We start from the raw sequence: 13,344 nt of genomic DNA, 5'->3' as shown, positions 1-13,344 counted from the left end.
AGTGAGTTTCAAGATTGGATCAACTGAAGTTATTCACAAAACTATCACAAAATCAGACGGGGAGCTGTTCAGCAAAAATACGATAAAACACGAAACCAAAGATCATGACTCAGCTGCAAAAAGATTTACATGTGAATATTACTGAAGGAAACATGGTTTCACCACAGCAAAGGGAAAGGTGAGACAAGCTACACAGCTGTACTGAAGCAGCGTCAAGTGACCATTCCTGAGTGAGCCCTGAAGGGGTCCTTTATAGCCCCGTATCAGATGGCCTGCACAGGAGCTACACACTGTCTGTGAAGATCTAATTCTGCCTGGCTATAAAGACGCTTTTGAAATACTGAGGAACCAAACTGTTGGGACAGTTGATACAATACAACTCGGCACAACACGGTGGCCCCGCACAGGATCTGTCACTTCAACGTTTCGAGTTTTGTGGGAGCTTATACACAGCACAGATTTTTGCATCGCAACCGAATAAAAGCAAAGACGGGAACTGCTGCACAACTGCTTGTTTATATTCAGTTTCACAATGAGGAGAGCTTTGTGGAAGAAATCTACGACTGAGCATATCAACAGACCGACAGTAAACCTGTCCCCAATTCTCTCTCACTCTGTCTCTCATACATAAACTGCAATGCAACCACTGCAACATTTTGCAGACCTGAGACACAAAATCTTTATACATATATCTCTGCAGCTAGCTGATGTAGTCACGGGCATCTTTTTTAATTTTGCCAGATCATCTCACAATGACAAATGCTGATGCAGGCAGTGTACAGAAATATCCAATCTAAGCTCTTACAATGCATCACACTGGTGAAACTGGAAAGAAGCCCAACCCTACTAAATGGCATTATATAGAATTAGCTTATTTATTCCCAACAGAGCTGCAGGATGGGCAAACGAGGTATGGTTAAGAACAATGGATACGCCACCGTCTGATGTTACAACAGAGTCAACATTTAGATCGAGCCAAAAGGATTTAAAGAAAAAGTTCAACATTTTAGGAAGACTGCTTATTTGATAACAAACTCGTGTGCAAGTAGTGCGGCAGTAGATCCAGGACATATTTAGCCAAGCTTAGCATAAAGACTGGAGGTGGGGGGAAACAGCTAGCTTGGTGCTGTCCAAAGAATCTGTCTGATTTCCAAGTCCACCAGTGTCATTAACAGTTACAATTAACTGACACTTAACCGTCAATACTGAGATCCACTATATGACATTTCATGTCATCTCATGAGTGAGATAATTGACAAGATCTTCCAGAAATGGAAAATGTCTGTTGCCAAACCCTCAAAAAGAAAGTCTAAGCATTGCCCCTGTCTAAATCTGTCTTGTGAAAATAGCACCATTTTGCAGCGCTTGAGATGTCTTGAGCCAAACTACAACTCTCCCACAAGCTCTTTGTGAAATAGAATACACTTCCCATTGGCCTGCGAATGAAATGGTGTGCACTCCAGCAAACTCAGGTTGTCCATCTGGCAGCAGACACTGCCTGTCTATCCACTGGGATCATTCCTTCCTACTCTTCTGCCTCCCACCACTGTCTCTCCAATTAAAAGTTACACATCAGCCTCAAGTCTGAGCCAGACTTCCAGATGGTTGGAATGATAGAGCAAGCTTTTCTTGTGTTGCATTGTCAGTGGAGAAATCAGTTACCTGTGTGTCTATTTTCCAAAAGTGCTGTGCAGTTGGGTGGTTGGCGGATGCTTTGGGAATTGAGCTGAGTTCTTGTGCGTAGTTAAATCCCCAAACTGTGCTCTGTACTTTTAGACACAGCACTAACTAAGCAAGGACCTGCAGATTTCAAATGTTAATACGGAGCTACATTTTGCTTCTTGTTAGGTTAGATGAGATTGTTCATTTTTCACTTCACTTTAACACTCAGGAGAGACTCTCCAGGAGATTCAGCATTTGTTCAGGTTTTCAGTAAAGTATATAATTATATTCGCTTTGATTTTAGCAAACATCTTTAGATTTCATCGCTTGGTGAGGTTTCAATAGTCCAGAATTAAAGGGACACTCAGACGTTTATTGAAATGTAAAGAAAATGTAAATAATAGGTCCGCACTTTGACAAGACATAATAATTTAATTTCCACTCCTACCATACTATAAAGTAATCCATTAAACCATGAAGCAAAGGAATGAATCAAATACAGAAGTGGGCATTTCATAAAATGTTGGCTTACATATCAGATATTTGTCTGAGGTAAGATGACATGAAAAATGATTCTGAAGAGTGCTCTGAGGGCTTCCAAACACAGACATCCATCGAACCATCTTTTAATGCAAGTTTATTTTCTACTTAGCTCTGAGGCGCTGACATACATGAAGCCATCAGTGACCGAAGATCATAGGAAAGGCGTCTCAGCCTTTATTTTTCCATCACAACGTCTAGCCTATGTTATCCCACATGCTTAAGTGCAGTTGACAAGTAAATCCCATGGCTGCGTATTTCTGCTGCTATCACGCTTCCTTGTGAAAGTCTTTCTGTGTCTGAGCAGCCATCACATCTCTTGAGACCACAAGACTGCAGCTCTTGCAAAATATAGAATCCAACCTAAACAACTGAAATCTTAACACACATAGGTTGAGCAAAGACGGTAAGAAGAGCAGAAAGCATTGTCCTGGTATGGTCAGAATCTCCTGAATGCATCCATAACCAGGCCATTACAAAAAACAGCAGCTTCAAATTTACCCCGCAGTTCACACCAATCTAATGTGGGAGACAACTTATGTTTTTTATTTATCATTACAAGGCTGGCAACCACCTGTCTCCATGATGTGCTATGCTGGAATTCTTTACTTCTTCAGTAAGCATGAGTTTCGGTTCCAATAAAATCTGACAGGCACATTTAATGATAAACGGATCTGCCAATAGCCCAGTTTTTCCAAGCAACACGGGACTTTAGCAGAATTTCATCCAACGGTTTCTTGAACTGCCTTTCAGTCGGCTGCTGCCAGGATAGATTGTAACAGAACTTGCGAGCCTCAGATGGTCAAGCTGAATATCACTGTGGTAGATACTACAAGGAAGCCAAGAGAGGATGCTCATGTTCATAGCAAACAGAAGATTTATCAAGAAGAGGCTTTAAATTTCATCAAGGTCTGAACAGAAACCTGTTCAAATAATAAATTCTGGTATATTTCCATTTAAAAATGAAAAACTAGTTTATCTCAGTTACACTGTTATCAAACTAAATTAATATACAGTAACAGCAACATTAGCACTGCAACAACTAGCTGATTAAGCCATGAGCTGATTGACAGAAAAATTATGCCAAAAAACACCAAATATTCTTCCCGATCCTAGGTCAAAACTGTGATGGTGCATTTTTCACTTATGTACATTTTATGGACCAAACAATTGATCAATTACATGAGAAAATTTGCAGATTAATCAATAATTGAAAATAATTGCGTGCTGCTGAAATAATGGAGCCAAAATCACCAAAATCAAAACCAAATTAAGTTTAAAGCTCTGAAAAACCAAAGACAGGCTGCGTCCACCTTCGGACAGCACAGTAACAAAATCCCACAATGTGACTGTACCTACAACAGTCATTTTCAAACCAACCAATTAGAACACGTCATGAAACAGTGAACCATCTCACAATGTGCAATGCAGTGCAAACGCTAACTGATCTCAACAGATCTAAGAAAAAAAGAAAGGAGACATCTAGACATCTGTTATACAGCATGATGACATCCTCAAGAGCCCCCAAGGAGTGAGGTCAATTAGTAATTGAATAATGTTGATCTCTTGGCCATCTGTACCATTTTTGAGTCACATGTCAATACAAACTGCCACACTGGCATTTACCAGGGTCACCCCTCAATGATCCCTGACGGGAAATGTGTCTATTGCTGTCTCCTCCGTCAAGCTCATTACCTGCCAAATGTGGGCTGAAGGTGAACTGCCAGGGTGAGCCTCAAGTATGTTCCCCTAATAAGTGCTAAAGCAGCATGGTGGGCAGTTGAGGAGAATACATGGTGATAATTGAGAGCATAATGGTCACTTACAGCATGTACACCTTCTATGTTAAATATAGCTGGGACACCAAGACTCCACACTGAGCAGCATAGCACATAGCAGGTTTCTGCAATATCCATGAGGGTTAGGTTTGACAGGGGCGATACCCACTGGAGATGTGAAAATAGAACATTCTTGCAGGATTACAATCTTACATTTACTTGTTTAGATGTTGTTTCCTCCACAAATAGCAACCTGCAAGGCTAGCTTACCAATCAGGACAAGTAAGTAACTGTCCCTGTGCCCAGACCCCCAAGGGGCCCCAGAAGCCTCTGGTTTACTTTGTGTCATATGGGTTGTGGTCATTTGATTAATTGCTCTGCATATTTGTTTGGGACTATGCACCGCTAGAAATTTTAAGGGCCTTAAGGCAGGTGCTGAATTATTACCTAATCTTATGAGTTACCTTGAGTACACGTGCAGCTGCAGTTACTGTAGTTTTAAGAACTTTAACATTTTAAAATGATGCTGTGCTTATATCTTCTGAGGCTCTTGGCAAAATACATAATAATATAATATAGTCCTCTGACTGTACTGTGAGGAAAAGTCAGGCACAGTTCATACACAAGGCCTCTGTCAAAAAAGTCATAAGATTTGTGGTCCGTAAATCTAGCAACAAAGGCGCTAAGTTGGCAGCGCTGTCTGTGCCCCTATGATGATGTGATAGAAACTGTGCCAATTAATTTTGTAATATCAGCGACCAGTGGTGTAACTTCCTCACTCAGTCAGTCAATCGTCACAGTGAAAGATATTCATGTTTATAGTGCTGGCCCCACTGTTGCAGTCCAGCCAAAAATTAAAACCATAACTGCAGACCTGCAGAGCCAGATCTAGAATACAACATGTACATCAGAAACAGCATGAACCAGAAATACAGTGTGCTATGTAAGGAAGGCTGGAGTGCAATAACAACTGTGCAAAGTGGCAGTGGATAATAAATGCAGTAAAATATATGTACAGATGGCAGTGTAGAAGTGTGTTCAGCTGTTGTACAGTGTTATGGCGAATTGCAGGAATGATTTCCTTAATCAAATGTTAGGAAATATTTCGGTGCAGCTGCACAATGTGTATCTAAGGTAAAATTAATAAAGCTGAACCTGACTGTCTAGAAATTTTAGAAAATGGCTTTCACATTGAGAAATGGAAATACTGAATTTATCTGTAATAAAACTTGAAGGAAATGTGATTCAGTCTGTAATTTTTGCCAATTTTGATAGAGCTGAATGTTCTATTATGCTCCGTAACAATGCAGTCTTCTGATTTGCCGAAAAATATTCCAAATAATCTAATGTGAATTCTTATATTGCTTATATCCAACAGTACAAACCAACAAATCTGACTCTTGCTTTCCTAAGCACGAATAACTAAAGCTATGCACATGCCTGATGTACAAATTATAATAAAACTGGGAATATCTTTATGGAGATTAAATCTCATTCGAAAAAGTTTAAAAATCCTTAAATACATGCCACAGAATTCCTCTTCACGTAGCTACAGACTGACATCAAATCTGCATTTCCAAGCTGTGATCACCCTATTCTAAATAACGCTGGTGTCAATTAAACTTTGTATTAACATTTCCACTCTTACAAGATATCTAAACATATTCAGATGGTTTGTGGTGAGCAGAAATGCTGACAGCTAGTGAGAGAAAAAAGTACCAAATTATGTTAAAATGTCATACAAATGCCAGATACAAAGGCCCTGGAAACCCACCTCAAATTGAATAATCAATGTAACAGGCTTATTAAAAACTGACATCTTGCACACCAGGAGCTGAGATCATATTGGAGGGAGAAAGTCATGAATGAGAAAATCAAAGAGAGGGGAGCAAATAGAAGGTACACAGGTTTTCATTAAATTAAAAAAACTGATCATTCGCTGAACTCCTCCTCCTCTAAACAACAACTGTCAAATTATCAAAGCTGAGCAGTCGCACAGCAGACCCGTCAAGGGATTCCTCCGCATGTTTAAGTGGAGAATATTCAAATCATCTGGGGGACGGTGTCTGTTGATGATAGCCTTTCCAAAATCAACAACACAAACAACAGTCTAAGTAAACAGATAGTGTGTTTATCTGTACCCAGTAGCACACAATCATTAGCATGTTTGACTACCTACAGTACTAACCTAGTGTTACTTGCAGAGTAAATGATACTATGTAGGCCTATGAAGCCATCAGTAGCCGTCAGTGCATATTTACAACCCTTTTTCAACCACAAAAAAAAAAAAAAAAAGTCAATTTGGGCTAATCATGTCTACCAAATCAAATCATTTCATACCACAAATAACAACCAACCAAATCAGAGATGCTTACTGTATCTGTCTGCTAGAGAAGCACAATGTCTTTGTTGTGCCAGTGACCAAGGGAGGTCAAAACAAAGTCATTTATCTCTGTTGTGTTGGAAATTAACTTCTGCCTCCGAGCAGTTTCGACCTAGTAAGGACCCTGCTATGCTGCTGACCTCTCGGGCAACATGTGTGGCAAAAATAGCATAGTAGAGGGTGTACAACTCCAGCAGATTAGCATCACATTGTTAATATGACATACATTGCCATGAAAAATGGGAGAATCTTACAGCCATTTAAGTTGCAGGATAAAAGACGGGAAAGGTGGAAAAAGTTGGGTTGTTCACATGACAAGTGCAAGAAATTGCTTATGTAGAAAACGCAAGGGTATAAATAATTAAATGTGATTCTTTTATGGTTCATTTTACAAGTAATAATGGTTCAGTCTGCTTACAATTCAGCACAATTCTGTTGTAGTGACTCACATATATGGAATTAATATGGGCAGCCAGCCTGTCCAAATAGGAGTTTATCTGTCAGAGATGCAGTAAAGATGGAGGCCCCCACACACAGAAGAGGGTTAGAGGGTTAAAACTGGTGTGGATGAGCATACTTTGGCGTATATGGTCCAATATTAATTGTAGACACACATATGAAAAATCTCTCTCTGCGAAAGCATTTCTTGAATTAAAAAAAAAAAAAAAGTCAACACCAATAAAATGCGTCTATGGTTTCCTACCAAGGATTAAAAACTTGCATGAAACTAAACCTCAGTTTTCATAAATCAAAAAAGCTGGACATAACTGGGGGTTTTACAGTTGTTTTTCTTTTCATTTCTTACTGCTCTCATTCAGCTATTATTGGTGTTGCTATGACTTCCTGTTGTTGAAAGCTACAGCCTGGTTTGTGACCATAGCCACTGCAAATGGTGTATGCCTAGAAAAGAACCAAACATCACTGAAGAGCCTATTACACGCAATTTTACACTAATATGCGCATGGTCCCAAAGACCGAGCCTGATGTGGTATGACATAAGCCCTTTGTTATGTACTCATCACAGGGCAGGTCTCATCTCTCAGTGTTTCAGTTAAAATAAACTGAAAAAATAAGTTTTCAGAATATAATGTAAAAAATAAAGTTCTGAAGTCTTCTGAAACAGCACCTGAAAGGATGGATGAGTTACCCAGCTGCCTGACATCTTGCAACATATCTTTAACCTAAGGCTGAGGCAGGAAAGGATACCAGTGCTATGGCAGACATCCTGCTTGGTACCAGTGCCCAGGGGGGCCACCCAATCTGGCCCCAGTATCTTCAGACCAGTTCCACTAATGTCACATGTCACAAAGAGTAGTTCTGGCCCACCTTAGACCACAGGTGAAATCTGTTCTAGACCCTGTTCAGTTTAAAGCAGGATGTCTTCCACAGCACCAGTATCCTATTCTGCTTCAGACCTAGGTTATGTTGCAGGATATCAGACAGCTGGGTAGAACCTGGGACTGATACGATCAGGGCCTGCAGCCTTGCCTTGATAGTCTCTTCAGCTGTCTCCTAACCTGGCACAGTTATTTGGGGAGAGCGTGGTCATCTCTGTTGTGCTGCTGTCATCTCTGTCTCTCTCTCTAAGTTGTGGTTGCCTTTGTCCGCTCATCCACACAAAGGCTCAAAAGCCTGAAGAGATCAATTGTCTGAGCTCTACTCGCTTTTGTGTGGCCTCAGAGATTCTGTTAGAGGGGATAATTGTTGTCTTCCATACACTTGCGCAAGCTGCAGGGACTCACCTGGAAAAGCACATGCAATGCAGTGCACAGAAATCAATACAACAAGGCTAATTGGGCTCTCAGCGGGGAGTCGGGAAATGGCTGCAACTCATACCCATTTCTACAACCCAGACAATGAAGAGCAAAAATTGAATATGACATGCAAGACTGTGCAGCTCTTAGTTACCAGTGGGGGGAAAAAAAAGCAGTTCTGCAAATACAGCACAGTTAAGATTTTTCTGCTTCTCATCTCAGCTTCAGATCAAATTCAAGTTAGTTCAAATAATTTAAAACACTTGATGGTTGCATGCGGTATAATAAAGCAGATTCACTGTTAACAACTATCTTGATCTTTTTAATCAAGTATTCTATTTTGCTATAGTACGTAGCAGTCTCCAGTCTCCTGGGGTCACAGAAAATATTTATTCACTTTTCTTTTTCAGTAGATTATTTACTAGAGCAGAAAGCTTCAAAGCTACTGATTCATACATGTCAGTCAAAAAATCATTAGACAGCCCTTTATATTATTTTATATTTTATATTTTATTTTTCATTTTTCACTGAAATGATGTAAATGAGCATCCAAAGGGTCAGGTCAGTTTAATGCCCTGCAAAAAAATAGCATCAGAAACATGAATCTAATAACCCTGTGAGGAGAGAAAATTAAGAATTTCATTATTCATACTAAGTAAACAAGATTATTTCTATGCCAACTACAATACTTTTCTCAGTATTCTGTGCTATAGACACATTTTGGTTTTTCATTCCCAATTGTCAGAGCAGTAGCAGTACTGCTGTATGTAATTCATACTAACACTCAGTTCAATGCTTTGGAGGCATCGTACAGTAAGCACATACAGTGTATGACATGCACTGCACATAGCCAGTTGCTCTTTATGTAAACAATCCAGCCTCACCAGAATAAACTGAAAGGTTTTTGAAGCTGTGAAACAACCAAGAAATTGCCCGACACCCTTCATTTCCTGATTCTAAGGAAAACCACCGATTTGGTTGCTGGTGCCTTTGTGCATACACTGTATGCTGGTGTCTATGGTTGGGATTGTCTCTCTCTCGCTTCTCTCTCTCTCCCTCTCTCTTTCAGACTCTGAATCAGCAGGTCCCTTCGGTAAACAAGGCAGAGTGATTGTTGGATTTGCATATTCCTGAATAAATTATATTGCATTTCTGCGATAAGCAGTGCACTACTGTTTGGTAGCTTTTCCTCCTCCTTTTCTGCCTCCGCTCTTCTTTTCTACAGCATTCACACATGCTGCCACGAATTAACCCTGATCATGAGGGACCACGGCAAGTGAGAAAGTGCTGCTCAAAATTCATGTTTTCTGCGGTAGGAAAACCATGCCACTGGCCCCTGGTGGGGCCCAGACTGCCAACTACGTGGATGGTTAATCAGGCCTGATAATGATGCATGCCCATGTCCGCCACCAAGGACAAGGATGGCAGCCACACTCAATGGTGGGAGATGGGGGTAGAAAGGCTGGGAGGAGAGGAGGTGGAGATTAAAGAGACTGGAGCTACAGAGAATCAAGATAGTTAAAGAGGTGGAGGTGGAGAGGAGAAATAGGAAGATAAGTAGAAGAGGAGAGGAGAGGACTCCCAAAGAGGAGTCTATGAAGGAATGCAAAAGAAGTCCAATCCCCTGGATGAGTTTTTTTTTTTTTTCAATGTGGGTGCAAATTACTATTTTGTGTGTGTATGTGTGTACATGTGTGCAGCCAGGCAGGCATATGGACATGTGTGCATATTCACATCACTGTCTCTAATGGGGCTGGGGGATGTGGTTCTTAATATGAACACATCTACAGCTACAGACTGTAGCCCCTTTTTAATTACAGCCCTGGCGTGCTAAAGAAGAGACCATCAGGAAAATAAAAAGTCCTCCATTAAAGCCGCATGTAGGCCTCAGCCTTTTCCCCCATCAGTTCAGCTGATGACTGCTTTTTTCCTTCTCCCCCTTATTCCCCTCACTTCCTAAGGAGAATTGGGCTGGTGGTATTTTGGCTGTGAAAAGGAAACCATCGGACGGCAGGGGCATGAATATTCCAAATGACTAATGTTGCACATGCTTATTTTTGACATATCTGGCTTCCGCAGGGAAATAAAACACTTCTAATGCAGGGGGACCATCTGTTATCTGTTGCTGGTGTTTCAGAGCAGGCGGGCTTGGTGTGCACACACTCGCTTGCGCACGCAAAAATACACACCGGCATGCAGACACGCACACATGCGCACGCAGGCAGACAGATCGACACATTCTCACACAGCAGGCGGCGTACACAGACAGCAAGACACATGCGCACACACATGTACTAACGGCAGAATCCGCTGGGAGCATGCACAACAGACAGGCTCTAAACTCCTATACAAATTGAACACTCCGTTTTTAATTCAGAGTGTTTGTCAAATGTAGGGATGGGTCGTGATTTCTGAATTTTCAAATAGTCATTAAATTATAAAAAAAAAATCAAATCGTTTTTGCAACTATCATCTCGTCTTAAAAATATATATATTTTCCCTTGTTTTTACAGGCTTCATAGAATGGCTGAATAGTTCCCAGTGAATATCGAATAGAATTTTTGCTCGAAATGCCAATCCCCAGTCAAATGTGCTGTAAATCTCGAGCTGTAGGGTGACAGGGAATGCACACACTTTTTATGCTAGCCATAAATACCTGGGCCTGTCTCCCCGCAGCAGCTGGAGCGCGATAATATGCTGGTGGTGTGAAGGGGGAATAAACTAGCTGCCTCACCTTGAAAACAAAACACGAGACACACAAACAGCCTTCTTCATCAGCCACACATCTACACTAAGAGCATTCTCACTTAGATTTGTTTGGAACTATGGCCAAAGGAATAGGTGCAGGAGGTACGGTAAACAAAGCTCTCTTATGCATAATCTGTTTGTTATTTTTCACACAATAGTCAAGCTTCTAGGTATGCCAGAACACTTCTATTCAAGAGAATATTTTGCATAGCTAAATTTGCTGTAGAATTCGCTTTCAACCCCTGTGCCTGTACATATGCAAGGTGCAGCTTATGTTTTAGAAAATATTCCAGGGTATATCAAATATCCCAAAACTGGTATATAATATATGGATCCACATGAACGAGTAGTAGGTCGATACATCTGTCATACTGTATTTCTTTTTTGTAAACAAAGCCATTTTTAGATTAGTCCTTTCTCATCAAAACAGACTGTGTGTATCCTTGAGGCCTAATAAATGTCCTGAATGCATTTCCTTCCTTATAAATCATTGTCAAAGCCAATTTTTGGAAGAACTGAAATGTTACTACTATGCATTATTTACATCCGTGTTTAGCAGCTAACGGTCGTCGTCTTCCTTGCATTTGTTGCCACAATGCAAAGTCTCTAAACACAGCGCCATTACACACACTTTCTAGTTGATCCATTGCAGGTACCTTGATGAAATCAAACCTCTAGGCTCTCGTACTTAAGCTATAAATGTCACCCAAAATGTTTGATACAATTCCTGGAATTAAGTTTCACACACATACAGGCATATAATGTAACTGGATCTTATGTATGTCAAGCAGAGTAGAGCTATTTTAGACAGGTTCACATGAGCAGTGTAGGTAGAGGTGATGGCAGTAAGGTTTAATAACTTACCTCTGTCAGCTGCTTTTAAGTGAGGATCTTCACCCATAAGACTGTCTGGTGCACCATGCGTGTCTTTGATCTACAAGCACATAATGGAAAGCAGAGAGGGAGAGAAAACAAGGTCAAAGATCTATGCACTTGTAAGACCTTGGGTGTCACCTGCATTAATGTATACAGCGACAACAAAAGCATTCGTGTATATGTGTGTGTGAGAGACAGAGAAAGTGATTTTGAGAGATCATATCAGCTCAAGTCCATGACTCTAATATGCACCTCCCAGCAGACTGTGCGCTTGATGTTGCAAAATACAAGGCTCCTTTCTGTGCTCTAGGAGGCTCCCAGGAGCCTTTGACAGACAGTTTAATGATGAAAGAAAACATGCCTGGATGCTAGTGTTCTGTTTTAGGTCACAGGGGAAAAACAGGCCGAGCCAAAACAATTTTAGGTCTTTAATTTTCTTTTTAAAACGCCACATTCGTTTAGAAAGATCCAAGTCACACTGTGGATCCTCACCTTACGGAAGGTTTTAGAGGGAAATAATCACTAAATCCCTCTAAGAGTAAATATTGCTGATTGCTAAGCCGTAGTGGTAAAATATTGATATTCCAGATATCAAAATATTGACATTTATCTGTAGCTGGGAATCTACCTGAGGTTAGAAAAATGTGTGTTATTACAACTGTGCTATATTCTGTTGTTGATGCTTGTAGGCATTCTTTTTTTTTAAGAGAACAGTAAAAACATTGTGCAAAACATCCTTCCTTTCTCTGGCATTCATGATGCTGAGGAGGACTAAATATGACAAGATTCCCACATATGGGGCAGAGGAAATATGGGTCTGATATGATGACTTGTCGCATGCTGCATGCTGTCATTTTTTTTTTTTCCTTCAATGGAAAACAGACAGTAAACTCAACTGTGCAAGTGAGAGGCGTTGCCAAATGCAATGTGACTCACCACCTCTGAGGAGAACAAAGATCTGCTTAAGATCATTGTGACACTGCATGCAGTATTTGCAGTTGAAGACTGGACTGAACACAAATGTAAAAAACTGTCATAAAAAAAATTAAAACCTTAAAATACATAACCTATTTCTAATATATTTTAGTCCAAATATGCTCCAAAACATGTCTTAAAGTAGAAAGGAGGGGAAGAGGGATTCCCCTCTAAAGTTTCTGAGCGAGTCTCGCACTTCTAACCAATCAGACAAGGTCAAAGTCTGAGCTCACAGGTGTCAATCAACAACGTCCTTCTGCTCCACTACTCCTCTCACTAAGGCTTCAAGCTAGTTTTAGCTACTAGAGGACGTCACTATGGCTGACTCACAGGCATGAGCTGACAGAGTACAGCTCTCTGAGCTAACAAGCTTGCTGTCTATCAGTTAGCAAACTCGTCAACCACCTAGCTTCGCTCGGTCACTAACGCAACACAGTCTATTCAAAAGGCATATCCGTACCATCAACTCCTGTCAATATAAAATATTTATACAGTATGTATGTAATATTCTCACATTTTCCATGTCTCTGGAGACCACAGACCAATAACATGAGCTAACTGAAAAGCTGGGGAATATTTTTTGATATGAAATAAACACAATTGTTTTCTTGGTCCACCATAAAATTCC

At 40.5% G+C, this 13,344-nt stretch overlaps 1 protein-coding gene across 1 annotated transcript in view; it reads right to left on the bottom strand.

Annotated features, from left to right (window-relative positions):
* Nucleotides 1–13,344, bottom strand: part of LOC121177536 (glucosidase 2 subunit beta-like) — a 107,495-nt gene that overhangs the window by 51,193 nt on the left and 42,958 nt on the right. Inside the window, exon 10 of the mRNA XM_041031866.1 lies at nt 11,730–11,799. Within this exon, the coding sequence (XP_040887800.1) occupies nt 11,730–11,799 (70 nt within the window). The remainder of the gene's footprint in view (nt 1–11,729; nt 11,800–13,344) is intronic.

Source organism: Toxotes jaculatrix, chromosome 23 (assembly GCF_017976425.1).
Source record: "Toxotes jaculatrix isolate fToxJac2 chromosome 23, fToxJac2.pri, whole genome shotgun sequence".
NCBI classification, from domain to species: domain Eukaryota; kingdom Metazoa; phylum Chordata; class Actinopteri; family Toxotidae; genus Toxotes; species Toxotes jaculatrix.
The sequence above is the reverse complement of the archived record's forward strand: the minus strand, read 5'-3'. Positions and strand labels throughout refer to the sequence as shown.